The following is a 17,641-nucleotide window of genomic DNA, read 5'->3' as shown; positions in this document are numbered from 1 at the left end:
GACCACGCCCACCTTAAGCCCCTCCCCCTTCACAAACCTTCCTTAAACAACAATGTTAAATAAATTAACAAAGATATTTTTCAGACAGTCCGTAACCATGGAAATAATCTCAACTTCTAACCAATGAAATCTTGTTACCTTAGTGACCAAAAGTTCACATGGTGGGAGGGATGTAGTGAGGGGGCGGAGCTGTGATGTAACTGACCACGTGGGCAGGGTTAGGGGCAGAGCAGTAGACCCGAGGGGCGTGGCCCCCAACAGAAAGTGCCCCCCAGTGGGAGGCAGAGGTGATGCAGGGGTGGTAGGAAGAGGGGTGGGGGTAGGTGGGGTGAGGGATGGGGGGCGGAGCTGTGGACAGGTAGGCAGCTGAGGGCGGAGCCTCATAGGGGAGGTGCACAAGCGACGGAGGAGGGAGGGGCACCTGATCAGAGTACAGCACAGCAGAGGAGGTGGAAGCTGAAGGGGCGGAGCTAACAGAAGAGGGCAGAGCCTCTACAGAGGCAGGAGGGCCTGAGGGGTAAGAACACATGTTTACACATCAATCACCATGGTTACCGTGCACAGTCAGTGTTGTTGCTACGGTTACCATGTCCCTCGGCCGGTCCTTCAGCTGCCCTAGAGGATTCTGGGTAGAGCGGGGGGGTGGCTGGGGGGAAAAGAGGCAGGGTTATTGGAGAGAAGCGTGTGTGAATGGACCAATGAGGAGCAACGGTGTGTTCTTACAGTAGGACAGGTATGTCCCATCAGGGGAGGGGGGCGAGAACGCCTGCTGCTGCTGCCAGTAATACTGCGCACACACACACACACACACTTTTGACTCCAGCCTCATAAACAGTAAAACTTCAAATCATCATCTTACCTGGACTCCAAGGTTAAAGTAATACTGGAGGACTCTGCAGTCTACACACACACACACACACACACACACACACACACACACACACACACACTGAGCAAACACAGGGGAACACTTCATCTGCTTTGACCTTAAACCTCTGACCTCTGGGTAAGTCGCTGCCGTTGGGGTCGTAGGAATAAGGGGGCGGAGCTACCACAGCACACACAGGCTCACCAAGCTCATTGACTAACCAGGGCGAGGCGGCAGGCATCGCCATGGGAACTGCACACACAGAAAAGGTTTCCATGGTAACCAAACTACAGCTTCACAACCCGTGTGTTTGAACTGACAACTGTGTGCGCTGTGATTTTAATCCTCTATGGCAGAGGTTGGAAACTTATCAGTGTGGCCAATAAAATGTGTTTGTTTGATCGAAGGGTCAAAGCAGCTCCGCCTCCGCAGCACTGCCTAGTTCTACCATGAGCTTTCAATCAATGTTCACAGAGGAAACCAGGTCCTCCTCCTCCTTTTATAGGAGGGGTGGGGCCAACAGAAACATTCTATTGCAATAGCAGCGTTCGAACCATAGAGGGCAGTCACTGACTTCATAACTAAAAAAAAGATATTTAAATACTTAGACTAAAATATGAAGTGGTACTAGGATCAATAAACATTTGTTCATATCTGATCATTTATGTTTCAGCAGAAATAAAAAAATTCAGCTTTACTTAGGGCTAGGCAAAAAAAAAATAATCTATCAAATTTGTAGCTAAAACTATTATTTTGCAAATTCAAGTTTTTTTTTTCCCCCACAGTTTTTTCTGACTTTTTGGCATTTCGTCTTTGTGGATTACTGTAGCCAGAGATGCAGTGAGGAACACAAGTTGGAGGAACGCATTGAAGGTGTGCAGCCCTAATGTAGCAACTGTGGAGGGGAGCACCGAGTTATGGATAGAAAATGTGAAATAAGGAAGAAAGCAGAGGAAGTGAAGAAAATAATGCTGAAGCAGTGAAAAGATTAGAGAAGGAAGAAGAGAAACAAACAGCAGGAGCAGAAAGAACAAACTAACAATGGTGATCAATCACAGAAAGGAGGAAATCAGTGGAACATTACTATGATCTTATTTATTGCATATGTGATCAATTGCACTGACCAGGCAAAACAGAAGATGTAGAGCTATGTTGGACTCCTGGAGATTCACTGCATCTGTGGTGGATTCACAGTCTATGGGGGAGTTTATTTACTTTAGTTAATTTATTTTTGAGTTAGTTGGTCCTCTTAAATCCTAAAGCTTGAAATTGTTGAATAACACAGCCTCATTTAATTTTTATTTTGGGATTGTTTTATGCATTTTAACTCGAGAACAATCACAGCAATAAAGTTGCACTTGTGACAATATATCTGATGTCTGCAGTCATTAAAGCTAGGGTAGGTAATTTTCTCCAGATAAGATCTCATGTTCTCTGAAAAAGGAACAAATAAAATCCATCATCTGTAGCAGCTGTACATTTGTAATAACTTTGACCAATGGAAAAAAATGAACCGTTATTTTTACCTAATCAACGTCTCCCTGTTCGTTCTCGATCCCTCGCATGCACGAGTTCACACAAAGCTCGTCACTGCTGACAGAGTTAAATCAGAGTTTTTAAGTCACGTTTTTAACATATAAAATCATAAAGTTTATTGTTTATTTACTGCTGAATGAGACGTTTCTACACAATACAAGTGATGAGCTGAGCTCTTCTGCAGCAGCTGTGAGCATCCATGTGAGTGAAACAGAGCACAGAGGGGAGGGGCGAGGGGGGTAAAGGCGGAGCCATCAGGGAGGCTACATTCAAAATCATGCTAGCTTTAGAAAATCACCTACCCTACCTTTAAGTGCATTGAAAAAAAATTGCCCAGCCCTAGCTGAAGCTTTACTTCACAAAATTAGGCCTGAAAATGTAGGAAATAGTTTTTAGACATTTACTTGGGCTGGCAGCACTCACTAACACACAATTATATGTGTGCGTGTACCTGAGCGGGGCTGTGTGTGTGTGTGTGTGTGTGTGTGTGTGTGTGTGTGTGTGTGTGTGTGTGTGTGTGTGTGTGTGTGTGTGTGTGTGTGTGTGTGTGTGTGCGTGTGTGTGCGCGCGCGTACCTGAGCGGGGCTGTGTGTGTGTGTGTGTGCGCGCGCGTACCTGAGCGGGGCTGTGTGTGTGTGTGTGTGTGTGTGTGTGTGTACCAGAGCGGGGCTGTGTGTGTACAGTTGTTTGAAGGTGAGCAGCAGCAGGAACTCGTGATGGAGATGATGGTGAAGAGGAAGACGAGGAAGGAGAAGAGCAGATCACATTCAATGGCTTCACTACCTTTGATACACACACGGACATATTAGCGTGTGTATAAGAGATGATGGACACACACACACACACACACACACACACACACACACACACACACACACACACACACACACACACACACACACACACACACACACACACACACACACACACACACACACACACACACACACACACACACACACACACACACACACACACACACACACACACACCTGTTGTGTGTAGCTGTAGGTGAGTTCTGATCTCACAGGAGAATCTGCTGCTCCACGTTCCTGTTCATCCTGAAACAGATGAAGATCCTTCACTGACATGTTCATTACACCTCTGAAGGAAGTCATCAGTTAACACAGACACCAGTTATAGCAGAGCTCAGGTCTCACCTGATTGGTGGAGGGCTCAGACGTGGTGTAAACTCCTGACGTCTCAAAGCTGGGATCTGATTTAAAAACATGAACCAATGTTTAACGTTTGTAAAACCTGAGGTGTGTAAGGGACGTGATGTCACTCACCCTGAGCACTGTAGATGAACTCCTCTGTGTACTCTGCTACACACACACACAGTAATATTACAGTCTAAGCCCCGCCCTATCCTCAGGCCTAGCTCCGCCCCCATCTCACCTTGGTCCACAGGGTCCTCCTGCTCCTCCTCTGATGAACACTCAGGTGAGTTACCCGTCTGAGTTGGTGGGCGGGGCCCCGAGCCTCTCTGCACTCTATAGGTAGAGCTAGCCTGAGGGGGTGGGGCTCCTATGGAAGGGGGCGGAGCCACTGGTGGTCCCTAAAGGGGATGAGTTTTTTATTTTTCCTTTTATTTTTGTTAATCTTTGGAGTTTTCGCTGAAGTTTAAAAGTTTTAAGTGTAATTCGAAGTGTAAACACGCTCATGTATGGTCATGTGACCGACCTGCAGTGACGTAAACACACCATCGCCACCCTCGTCCAGCTGATAATAAGCTATAGTGGCATCCAGATCCGACGGCTCCTCCACCGCCTCCGAGAATCCAAACTGACAGTCTTTGTTCAGCGCCGCCGCTAGCTGACGACGAGTCCGTCTGAACACACACACACACACTATAACAATGAAACGCACACTGATACACAAAACAAGGTGAAAAACTAAAATAACTAGAATATTTGCATTTAATTAAGAAAATGTAGAAGATGGAGGTGCTGCCCACATCGAATACAGCATTAGCATTAAACTAGCATTAGTATTAAGAATGTCCTGATCAGATCACGTGATTGGAAATCAGGCCCAATCACGTGGTTTCAGACTCGATCGGAATCGAACGTTATCTCCCGATCAAGACTCTGATATATATGTATATTTATTATCATTATAGGGGTGGGCGGTATATCGGTTCATACCAAATACCGCTATATATTTTAGTTATGATATACATGTTTAATATACCACTGTTCCGGTTTATTGATTACACAACGATCAGAATGCTACGCTGCACCGTGTCAGACCGGAGCCTTTTTAATGTTGCACTTTGAAGGTAAACAGTAGCGCTCTGGTTACCATGGTTACGGTGTAAATGGATTAGAAAGCTCTGAAGCAGCAGAACATGACAGCAGAAGTTGTGTCCAAAAGAGGAGGAGCTTTGTCTGTCAGTTTGGTCAGCAGAACAAGTTGATGCAGAGCGGAAGTGGAGAGTTGGACACAAGTTCTCACACGTTTGTGAATAAAGGAGTTCAACATCAGGTAAATCACTACAACATTTGTTCTGTTTCGAAGAGACCAAACGTATCGTTAGCCTCTCTGCTAACTAGCCTGATGCTAGTGTGTGTGCGCACAGATGTTTGAGGGCGTGGTTGTGTGCGCTCACGCCAGTGTTTGTGTGATTTGCGTGTTTGACTAAGGATGGTCGTTTCTCACACACAATCTACTGCAGTATTTCTATATCAAGCGCCTACAACAGGACGTGCAGGTGTGTTCTACATCAATGTAGTAAGTAATGTTTATTTTTATAGAACTTTTCACAGACAGAGGTCACAAAGTGCTTTACATATCAACTCATTCACACACCAGTGGGACAGAGCCACCATGCAAGGCACTAGTCAACCACTGGGAGCAACTTGGGGTTCAGTGCCTTGCCCAAAAACACTTTAACACATAGACTGGTATAGACCCAACCCCCAACCTCTCGATCAGAGGACGGCCCCTCTACCACCTGAGCCATGGTCACGTGAGCCAGTGATCCTGTCCTGGGAAGGTCGTGAACAGCTGGTCAAAAAATTTAAAATAATTTTTTGCAAGGAAAAATATATAAATATTATGTGTGTATGTTGTTAACAGCTATTTTTGAAAAACTTAAAAAAAAAAGTGGGTCGTGATTTAATGATCATGGAAAAATGTGGGTCCCAGGGTGAGACCAGATGAACCCCTGTTCTAAATCAACCTCTATCTCTAGACCTCACTTTATTTAATAAACAGCTAATACTGTACATGCTCTAAACCTACAATACCAACAAAATGAAGTTATCATACTTTTCATCAATAAAAACACATTTTAATCTGTGAAACTAAATTATTAGATTAAACATTAAGAGTTCCTAAAAGCTCATTACTGGCCTTAATTTACACTGTGGTACTTTTATTTTCTCATTTGTTAACATGTCTGTTGGGTATTTTAAGATGAGGCACTACTCATTTTTATATCAGACATTTTTATTTAATATTTAATCTTGTACTAAAGTCTAAAGTTAATTTTCTTTTCATTTATTGATTGATTAAGCTAAGTCACAGAAATGTCTGTTTAGGGTTGAATGTTAAAATAAGGTGAATAAAATAAATAAGGGACACCCTGAATGTTTTTTGCTCTTTTTTATATTTTTAATGTATTATAGAAGTATCGGATCAGGACTTGGTATCGGCCAATTCTCATAATCAAAGGACTCGGACTCAAGGCAAAACAAACCTGAACAGGACATCCCTAGTTAGTATAACATTAACATTAACCAACATTAATATTAGCTAGCATTAACATTAACTAACATTAGCATCAACTAGAATTAAACTAGCATTACACGTTGGGTCCACCCATCTGTAGCTGATTGGCTGTTTGTGTGTTTATGCCGGCATCAAGGAACTGAAGGCAGCTCCGCTTCAACAAAAACTCGCTTCATAACAAAACAAGCTAAAGTTCTGTCTCGCCAGAACGCGTGTACGGCTTACAGTCATAAACATGAAACAACACATGGCAGAAGCACCGTGTCTGAGCGGCGAGTCTGCCGTGGTGGCGTCGTCGTCAGTGGCATCACTACTTTTACTAAAAAAACCAAACTCCAAAAGTCTCATTAGGAACTATTTTGTCTTTAAACAAGGCAAAGCAATAGATCTACTGTGCAGGCGCTGTCACCAGCTATAGGAGCCAAAGGAGGAACACTTTGTTTTGTTTTTTCCGCACGGACTCAGAGCGATCTATTTATTTAGTCACAGAGATATTTACAATGTACAAACAATATTTACAAATTATGTTTATACAAAGGAGGCTCACATTCAATCTCATAAAACACCAGTGATGTCACCCAGAAAATACATAAAAATATAGTTAGTTCATTATTTATATTAGTTAAACATAAATTAATGTGCAAAGGAAACTTATTTTTTTAATTTCTACCATATAAATTCTATATTCATTTATTAGTTTTTTTTATTGCTTATATGCTTTTGTTCATGTACTCTTATCATGCACCAAACAACACTATAAGTAATTAATAAGTATTTATAACTTATACAATGCAGTTCATAGAAATAATAATAATAATTAAAACAAAGGCTTCAGTATCACAATATTACCCTGAACCGTGATACTTTGTCTGGTAGAGTATCATGGTTACTCATGTTGGTATCGTGACAGCTCTAGTAGTAACTAACTGGTGCCATGTAGGTGGCAGTAGAGCACCTTTGGACGAGAGATTATCTATGATTATCACTATCGCTGGGGAGGGAGCAGCCAGGGACGAGGCAGAAAATGGCGCTACGAGGGAATATTGTGAAGCTCACACTCTAGCAGAGCATGTGTGGAACTAAGTGACTATTGAGTGTCGCGATCATGAGAGAAAACGATCAACTACCAAACGGTGAGACTCGGCTCGACTCAGTTACGTGTGTGGAGAATGACAGAGGGAGGGACTTGTAGGAACGCCAATACAGTAGGAAATCCATTCAACTCTGACCCAGATAGTAAAATAATAATAATATTGCCATCAAAAGCCTGGTCTCAGTGTTGTTTTTGTAGTTTCATAGAAGGAAACTAATGTTGAGGTGTTACTGAAGCAAAAACAATAAATAGTTTCAAAGTCACTAATAGATTTTTTCAGAAAAATCCTTTTTTTTCAGTTTTTTTGTCACAAACTGGTGATTTGTGTGAAAGTTGCTTCTATTCAACTGATTACAGAAGAACGAAACAAGCTACAAATAAAAAGCTTTCTAGTGAAAAGCAGAGACTCATCTTTCTGGTTTAAAATTTTAAAATGTCATAGTACAAAATATTCTTTAAAAATCAGTCAAAATACTCTAAAATGACTGGCAGTGAATGAGTTAACCAGTATTAATTAACCAAGCATTAATATTGCTATTAGCTTTACATGCATCCTCACTAATAAAACACAGCTCCTGTGTGGGCGTGGTCTTAGGTCGACGGACACGTCATTTCTTTGAAACATGAAACCTTGGTTTGTGTTTTATGAAGTGATTTTCTGTTAAATATTTAAACTTGAATAAAAGTATATTTGATGAATCTATTGGGGGGTGTGTGTGTGTGTGTGTTGTACCTGGATCTGAAGCCATAGTTTTCGTAGTCATGGTAATATCTCCTGCTGGGATGGTGGTAATAGGTCAGCTGTGGACCAATCAGGTGACGGTTAAGGAATCGAGGGGAGCTTCTGATGGAAACGCACACACATTAGTTGTCCCTGCAGCAGCCTCTTGACCAATCACAGCTCAGTGTTGGGTCACCTGGTCGTGCCGTAGCGAGCCGGCCTGGGGGGCGGCGGCTGGTGGTGGGGGGGAACATAGGGGTCGTAGGTCATGGCTCCTGGTGAGGGAGGAGGCAGCGGGCGGGGGTGGCCCGTTGGCTGGAAGCGGGGGGGCAGCGGGGGAGGGGCGGAGCCACTGTATGAGGAGGGTGGAGCCATTAGAAGCTCTGTTCCTTTCATCCCACTGCTGCCTCTGGACTTCCTGAAGTACCTATGACGATGATGACGCTGAGAGCCTCGAGAGTCGGTGTCTGACACACAAGAAAAGTTACCTAATAATAAATGTTAAAAAGTGTAGAAAAGTTAAACTGAAACTACAAGTTTTTATCTCGAGACGAACCCAGCTCTCCTTTCCGTGGAGGGACGGCCACGTTCCAGGCAGGAACAGGATTAACAGGCTTCAGATCAGTCAGTGGGACGAGGTGTCTGAGGGACATGTTACATGTGCACACACACACACACGCACACACGTTTTATTTAGAGCTTTTATGAGTACACTACAGTAGTCTCTATACAATATCAACTCATTCACACACGTCAGAGCATTGGGAGCTCAGCTTATATACACAGACTGGTGTCCCCAACCTCTTGATGAGAAGATAGCCCCTCTACCAAAACAACTTTTTTAACTTTTTCAAGGTCTATGAAATGATTCCTTAACGTGTTGCTATAGGGCCCTACATACCTGGAAAGTGTCTGTGTAAAACTGATTTAGTCCACTCTTGACCTGTTCTAAGCAGGTCAGTATGGAGCACCAGCACTGAGGGCTATGCGCTCACATATCAGTCCACCGCGGAGTAATATGTACACAATACATCAGTTTATGTATAGTAGATATGTGTGGAACAGATTGAACCTTCAGCGTGTAAGGAACAGTAAACAACCTATGACAACACCCCCCCCCCCAAAGAAAAAAAACTCATTGTATCTACATATATCTATACCAGGGGTCACCAACGCGGTGCCCGCGGGCACCAGGTCGCCCGTAAGGACCAGATGAGTCGCCCGCTGGCCTGTTCTAAAAATAGCTCAAATAGCAGCACTTACCAGTGAGCTTTTATATATATAGATTTATTTATTTAGCTATTCTTGTTTAAATCACACATACATGTAACTTAGAAATGACAATACATATATATAAACACTTAAAATGTAAAGTGTTTTTTGTGTTTAATACATACTTGCCAACCCTCCCGATTTTCTCCTGATTTCTGCCCGACATTGTCCGGGCGGACCATCCTTCACTGAGCGTCGTTTCCAGCCGGACAATAATAACGATTACACCTCATAAGAAGAGGAAGAAGACTCTTCTTCCTCTTCTTATGAGGTGTAATTATATTATTGTAATAATAATATTGTTGTAATAATAATAACGATTACACCGCATAAGAAGAGGTGTAATCGTTATTATTGTCCGGCCGGAAACGACGCTCAGTGAAGGATGGTCCGCCCGGACAATGTCAGTGAGGAAATCTGGAGAAAATCAAATCCAACCATGTGTAGGGAAGTGTTTCTGTTATGGTTATAGCTGTTGTTGTATAGGCTATGTTTAATTTTCCTTTTGTTGATTATTTTTATTTCAAGCATACATTGCATAGATTGATGGATAATTTATGCAATGTATGCCTTTTTTGTTTAATTTTATGTTATTTATTTTATTTATTCTACTACTACCACCATTTACCATTTGCATTGAATTATTTCATTTTCTCTTTAAAAAGCAAACTACACCCCCCCCCCCCCGCTCTTTTGAATATAAAAATAAAGTGTTGCATATTGATATTTATCTGTTTCTATATATATTTATTGTTAGAAATCATTGAGATGATCAGTGTTTCCACAAAGATAAATATTAATTATTAATAATAACAGAGTTTGGCTATTTCTGGCAATTTATTTAAGTGTGTATCAAACTGGTAGCCCTTCGCATTAATCAGTACCCAAGAAGTAGCTCTTGGTTTCAAAAAGGTTGGTGACCCCTGATCTATACGATCCACATAAATTACCTATTTTTGAGAAAAAGCCACTCATGTATGATTAGTGGAGGACATACATATACATACACATATACATATATATACATACATATACATACACATATACATACATATACATACATATACATACACATATACATACATATACATACACATATACACACACCAACCATGAGTAACTAACTACATTCATCATCAACTTATAATAACTTTAAACTAAGGTTGGAACAAACAAAAAAAAAAAATACCAACAAAACCAAATTTAACTTTACTTCACTAAATTTAATTTCAGAGTTAGACATTCTAAAATGTTCTGCAATAATGGCGCTCACTCGTGCACCACAAGATCCCCCTGTGCTTTGAAACATTTCTGGTGAGAACTCTGCTCTCTATCTCACATTCTAGACAGACTCACTTCTCTCCCAGCTCTTCAATGAAGACGGTGACGGCCGTGGAGTGAGTTCCTACTTCCTGGATGAAAGCGTTGTAGTATTTCCCTTTGGGCTCCAAACGCACCTGAAACATTTACTGATTTACACGATTCTACACAAATCTAACAGGAACAAATCTACTCTATACATGTCTATGTGAGAGAGGACAGGAACAGTTAGTGATGCTTTTCCATTTCTCTTGGAAATGTGCAAAATATAAATAGCAATAAACTGGGAATGGAAACACCTGGATTCAGAATAAAAACAGTCACTTAAACGTCAGAACGTGACGGACCTGGTCACATGACCATTTCTCTCAGCGTAAACAAGACGCAGTACGTGTGGACAGAAGATTAGTGATCATTAGACTCAATCATGATTAGTGATCATTAGACGTGAAACAACAAAGGAATACAGAATGTTCTAAGGAGGTTCTAAACGTCCATCTTCCTGCTAAGAAGTCTCACAAGATCAGATTTCACCACAGTTACCAGGCTCCTCCCCCAAAACAACCTTTAATGGAAACATGTTCAAAGCTGTTTCGCACAGTGCACCTATCCTGCCTATAAATAGGCTGGCAGTATACGGGTAACTCGCCCTTCCCCATCTGCAAACATCCACTGACTCTGCTCTGCTGCCGGTGTGTACTGTTTTCATGGTTTCTTTGGGGGGGGTTTAGACGGGGTTGGTTTTCGTTTCTTAGTTTGGGTGTGGCCTCAGCTCAGCGGGCCCTGTACAGGGTTAACTTGGAGCTGCACCTTTTTATTCTGTTTAGCTGACTCGTCAGGTCCAACTTTCAGTTCTTACTTTGTAAGTCGTTACTTTGTCTTTCTTTGTTTTGTTGTTAGTTTTAAGACATGGGATTTAGTGCTTTGTTGATTGCTCTTTTATTTCCCTCAGGAAACAGTGGAAACGCAGCAATCCTAGCAATGCCTAAATAAAAACGTTAAAATTGTATATCCTGGTTTTCCCGTGTCCGTTATAAATATGTTCATTCCTTTCGGGTCGTAACAAAAGCACATTTATACTTACAATAGAAATATAATTTAAAATCTGTAATGAAACCCAGCTACTGTCAGTAAGTACTGACCTTTGTTTTAGACTGTAGTGAAACTGAAGTTGTGTGAACACTATTTGCATCAGATGTTTTTTTACTGAGTCATGGTTGAAGTGGTGATCATGTTATCTAGTGACTGGTTCTTTAGAAGGTGTGTTGTGTTACTACCTCAGGATGTGTAAAGTGTTACCTGACATTTGTCTCCCAGGAAGTACTGCCTCCCTGCAAACACCATGTAGTCCGTCTTCTGCATCTCTGTCACAGAGTGGAACAGTAATCTGATTACACCACTGTAATCAGAGTACAGTGCATGTGTGGGTTACCTTTGCAGGTGTCCTGCCACACGTCAAACTCCAGATTCCTGTAAACGTCTCCATCCAAGGACTTCATCACTTTGTAAGGTAGGGACAGTCTGACAAGGGGAGGGGCTTCTGCACGTATCTACCACACAACAACCAATCAGAACATGTGTATTTGCCAGGTGTGTAGGAGCTTTAGTTTTTACCTTGATGTCATCCACAGCTCCGCCCACATCCACCTCATCCCTGCAGCTGAACACACACTTTGATTACTGTCAGTTACACACCTACAGACACACATACCTGACGTGTGTGTGTGTACCCGTGTGTTCGATCCTCAGGTGTGTCGTAGCCGAGGTCCACATCACTGCACGCTGAGGGACTGTTTCTATAGCGACGACCTCCAACCCTAAAGGCCTCCATTGCCTGATTAAGCTCCGCCTCCTCTAGATCAAACACCTGAATGTAGAGGAGCTCATACAGCACCGCTACGCACACACACACACATTAATTAAAACAGTCTGTACACACAGACACTGACACACACCAACACACACTCACACTGGCACAGGGCGGCTGAGGCGGGGTAATTCCTCGGATAAACGATGTCATAATGACCATTGATGGAGCAGCACAGGGTTACCTAGGCAACACAAACAAGGACAACACAGCATTATCAAGGCACCCAGTCACAGAGCAGTGTTTAGGTGCTCACCTTATCCAGGTAGTCGTCCTCTGAGATGATGGTGGCAGGTTTACCTGGATAACGATAGATCAGGAAGCACCGCCTACACACACACATCATTACGATGACAACAAGTGCAGCATCTGTCTGTGAGGGGCGGAGTTAACTCACCTGTAGAGCTGAGAGAGAGCTTTGATCTCCACCTGACCCACTGTCTCCTAACACACACACACACACACACACTTAAACGGGGGTGGATTACATGCCAACAGGTAAACAGAACTTACCTTTGGATCTTCCAACCGCTCCAAGTACTTTTCAAAAGAGCCTTCAACAAACTGACACACACACACACACACACACACACACACACACACACACACACACACACACACACACACACACACACACACACACACACACACACACACACACACACACACACACACACACACACACACACACACACACACACACACACACACACACACACACACACGTTAGTTCAGTGTTGTGTGTACATTGGTTGTCAGTGGTTCTTAAACTTTTCAGCCCGTGACCGCCATAATAAAGGTGTTTTAATCAGAAATAAAATGGGCTAAAAGTGACCTAAAATGGTCAGAAAAAGTGGTAAAAAGGGTTCAAAGTGTCAATATTGGAACAATTACTTTAAACTAGTAAATAATAGGCATGATAAATGGTGAATGTGGTTAAATTGGCAAAAAAATTAATGAAATGTGGTGAAAAGAGAATAAAAATAATGACAATAATGGGTCAACATATGTGACATTAGGTGTAAAAGTGGTGGAAAGGCTTTATAAGTGCTGCACGTCTGGAAATGTGATGTAGAAGTGTCCGAAATGGTGAGAAATGTAGCAAAAATACATTAAAAGGAGCAAAAATATGGCAAGAAAAAGTGATGAAAATAGGTTGAGTTGCAGAAAAAGGGTAAAAATAAGCAAAAATGGGCTCAAATTGAAGGCATCTAGTGACCCGCTCCCAATGTCTCAACCCCAAAATGAGGCCCTGAGCCCAAGGTTGAGAACCCCTGGGTTAACTAATGTCACTAACTCACCGGCTCAAAGTTACATCTGTTGGCTCTCATGAAGTCAGCGCAGTCCTGTCTGATCCTCTGATGGTAGCTCTGAGAGTAATACAACTACACACACAGTGTAATAACAATATAATTATATACATATAATTAGAGCTGTGGCTAACAATTGTTTTCAGAATTGATTCATCGGTCAATAATTTCAGATTCATTTTTTTTTTTTTAAACCATTTATCTATAAAGCACCTTTTAAACCCTGCTTAAGATGAAGGAAGAGTAGGGATGTAACGATTAATCGTAAGGCAGTTAAAAATTGATTCATAGGTATCGGTTCACATCGATACTGTGAAAATTGAATCGCAGTATTTTTTTTAAACAGCAGAGGGCGCTATATATATTCATCCTTCTCGTTCAAAAGTGTAGGCGGCGGGTGGAATCTGCTACTACTTTCTTTCTGGCCGCCTTCTACTCTTAAACATGTTCATAAATGATTCCTTACACCTTTAGCACCAAAATAATATTTGTAATATTAAGTGAATATCTGTAAAAGTCACGTTTTTCTATTAGCTCTGTCTGCTAGCATAGCATCTCTTCTTCCATGCACAGAATAGCTGCATCCCAACCGACCACTGGGTTACCAGCGCCCTCTGCTGGTCCAAACTAATATCTGACGTAAATCAGTGCAATGACTGTTTTGTTTTTTTTAAAGTCCAATTGTTAAGGAACAAAATACATTTTCAGTTGCACTTTTAAAAGAAAAATATGCAGTTTTGCATTGTTTACTTGAACTTAAATTAATAGGCTTCTTCATTTGTATTATTCATTTATTTATTTCATTCAAGATTTATTTTTAGTTAAATTGCATTGTTTTGAATAGTTTATCAAGGGATTCTTTTGACAATGAAAAATAAAAGAAAAATAATACAGTATTTTCTAGTTTTTTTTTTTTCCAAAACAATAAAGGAATATTTTTCAGTCATTTGTCTACATTTTGTAAAACAAATCGTGAGCGAATCGTGAACCCAGTATCGTGAATCAAATCGTATCGGGAGTTAAGTGAATCGTTACACCCCTAGTGGAGAGGCATAATTTTAATTTGTTTAAATAAATTGTTTTGCATGTAGTCCTCATACAGGTCATTTGTGATGTAAATAACAAAAATTAGGCCTACATGGCTTGAACGGGCACCTTTTTACAGTTATTATTTGGCTTTGGGCTAGATGACACACTCACATTTGATATCCAGATCAGAGTTGTTGTCAAATCAAGCGGCCAAAAATCAAACCAATGCTTACTCAGCAACATTTTGAGACAGTGATCCATGCTTTTATTACCTCTGGACTGGACTACTGTATCTCACTGTATGTGGGGATTAGTACATCCTCCATCAGATAGTACAGAACGCTGCTTTTAACAGGCACATTTTCCCCTGTCCTGAGCACTTTACACTGACTGCCAGTTCATTTTTTCACCCCATGTCCCTGCTGGGGGGCTTAGATCAGCTGACCAGCGACTGCTAAGGGTGCCAAAAAGCAGAAAAAATACTCAGTAAGGCTAAGCAATTTTGATTAAAAAAAAAAATCTGATTTTTTACAGAAAAATTTGAGTTTCAATTTCATTTTTGATTTCAATGCACTTAAAAATGATTGCAGACATCAGATACATTGTCAAAATGCAACTTTATGGCTGTGATAGTCAAGAGTTAAAATACATAGAACAATCCCACAAAATATAAGTTAAACGGCCCTCGCCTTCGCCGTGCTGCCTTTGTTGCACCGCCTGAAGTTCATACAAAGACATAATATAACAGTGAATTTTATATTATTAATGCTTTATTATTGATTTGTTTAGACAGAAACGTACTGAGATATATAAAGTTAGACATATTTATGATTTTTGTTGTACTAACACATCCAAGAACATTAATAGTAATAGTAGTAATAATGGTAGTAATAGTATTTATACTAATAGTAGTACTAATAGTAGTAATAGTACTAACAGTAGTAATACTAGTACTAATAGTAACAGTAGTAATACTAAGTGTGTTAAAGTCTGAGCTGATGTTTTTGACCAGTTTCCTATTAACACAAAACTTAGATAATCTCGGTACAAAATAACACGATTAAAAATAAAACATACGTCTCATTGGCTTTTTTGATAAACAGACCAAAACAGAAGTTTGTGAAAAATTTTAATCTTTTTAATCTATTTTTTTCCCCCATATTAAATTATCTCCACTCTGTAGGGGGCGCTAACGTGCCAATGTCCGTTTTTCCACATTGAGCTGGTTTAGGGCCGAGAGTTTAACAACTGAGTCAAATTTGATACAAATCAAAGTTTGTATGTGCAAATGGAGCATTTGGAAAAAAAAATAATAATAATCCAACCCTCTACAGTAGTCCCTTATTAATCGCGGGGGTTACGTTAAAAAAATAACCCACAATAGGCGAAATCCGCAAAAGTAGTCAGCTTTATTTTTTACAATTATATACATGTTTTAAGGCTGTAAAAACCCTCACCACACACTTTATATACTTTTCTCAGACAGAAATGAACATTTCTCTCATTTTCTATTGCATGTGTGATGATTTTGCGGGTTTACACTCGTGTCTGGCAACTTCGTGGTTTGTGCTAGTTTTTACTGGGATGGGCGGGTTTTAAGATCAGATTTGGCAACACTGACACAAATAATAAGTGTGTCCTAAAGTAGTTTAGTACATTCCACAGTCTGACCAACAGGAGACGCTGTTGTTCGTCGTATTAAAGCTTCACAGCCTCATTAACTAATTCATGAGTTTTTAAATTAATGACTCGGTTTAACCATCACTGGGTGAAACACCGTTAGTGACGTCAGAGCCGGAGTTACCGTGCAGGTACCGAACAGATGGCGACACCTGTGCACGCGCTCACCTGCTCGGACACGGCCCTGAACAGGCTGGAGGCGTCCCTGGCCACCATCTTCCTGTAGAGCCCCAGACTGGACAGGTACTCGTCCATGTTCATGAAGTACTTCTTCAGGCCTTTCTGCATCCCGCTGCCGTGCAGCCCACGTGCTGTGGAACGGTATATTATCCGGTAAGATCTCGGTGAACTCACGGTAAATTCTCCGGTAACTGCTCGGACTGAGCTCGAGCCACTGCGGCATCACCAGGTGAGATCAATTAGGACTGAGTGAGACCTTCAGGGACCAGGAGGAGGCTCGGAAACTATGGAGGTGGATTTGTGTCTTCATTATTACATTAAAAAAAACTATTTACTTCAAATTAAAAGTAAATATTTTCAATCAAAGATTGCAAAATTTGCATTTCAATATTTTTTTTCTTTGAAAATATTTACTTTTAATTTAACTTTTTTCCTTTATTAAAACGTTTTTGATTCAATAATAACGATACAAATCTAAACTTTTATTACAGCGGGGGCACAAAATGTGTCATCAACATCAGAAAAATGACCAATCAGCAACAGGAAAAAAGGCTTTATGTGTGTTTTTGTTGACGTTTATTTTGTTTTGTATTTTTACTGTAATGTATATTTATATACATATTTTACATTCTGTGTATTTTCGTTTAGTGTATTTCTCAATTATTTATTTGTGTACTTTTGTATTATTGTGTTTGTCATTTTGTGTATTTTTACTGCTGCTGAATCTTGTTTATTTTAGGGATGCACCGAAATGAAAATTTGTGGCCGAAGCCGAATAAAATATAAACGCTTGGCTGAATAATGCCGAGTAATACTGAATATCGAATGTGGTTAAGTTTTTCACTTTTTTTTTTAATAGTGCATAAATAGCCTAGAATACATTTTTAGACATGTTTTTTTTAAAGAAAGTAAATGTTTATTGAATATTCAGACATTTTTTAAATATTCCAGTAGTTTTTGCTTTTCATAAAAAGCACAACAAAGTTTATCATTTATATTAACCCTTCAAATAAAACAAAACATACATTCC

General features: G+C 40.7%; 1 protein-coding gene across 6 annotated transcripts; it reads right to left on the bottom strand.

Annotated features, from left to right (window-relative positions):
- On the bottom strand, positions 1–16,846 carry alg13 (ALG13 UDP-N-acetylglucosaminyltransferase subunit). Of its 6 annotated transcripts, none has more exons than XM_028459046.1 (25): positions 16,600–16,846; positions 13,714–13,797; positions 12,926–12,976; positions 12,810–12,856; positions 12,669–12,741; positions 12,515–12,596; positions 12,276–12,441; positions 12,160–12,205; positions 11,978–12,095; positions 11,845–11,909; positions 10,582–10,682; positions 8,510–8,595; positions 8,150–8,420; positions 7,966–8,076; positions 4,088–4,235; positions 3,803–3,962; positions 3,694–3,729; positions 3,565–3,620; positions 3,397–3,465; positions 3,064–3,187; positions 1,001–1,120; positions 860–900; positions 724–787; positions 587–646; positions 1–510 (listed from the first exon to the last, which is right to left on the bottom strand). In XM_028459046.1, the coding sequence occupies exons 1-25, from the start codon at positions 16,717–16,719 to the stop codon at positions 155–157; spliced, it is 2,655 nt and encodes an 884-aa protein (XP_028314847.1). In that variant the 5' UTR covers positions 16,720–16,846; the 3' UTR covers positions 1–154. The 6 variants fall into 6 exon arrangements, with proteins under 6 accessions (XP_028314847.1, XP_028317824.1, XP_028318601.1 ...); XM_028462023.1 differs by having other exon boundaries at positions 3,064–3,073; XM_028462800.1 differs by having other exon boundaries at positions 3,064–3,073; positions 3,433–3,465.
- Positions 16,847–17,641: the final 795 nt, after the last annotated feature.

Source organism: Gouania willdenowi, chromosome 1 (assembly GCF_900634775.1).
Source record: "Gouania willdenowi chromosome 1, fGouWil2.1, whole genome shotgun sequence".
Classification (NCBI taxonomy): domain Eukaryota; kingdom Metazoa; phylum Chordata; class Actinopteri; order Blenniiformes; family Gobiesocidae; genus Gouania; species Gouania willdenowi.
The sequence above is the reverse complement of the archived record's forward strand: the minus strand, read 5'-3'. Positions and strand labels throughout refer to the sequence as shown.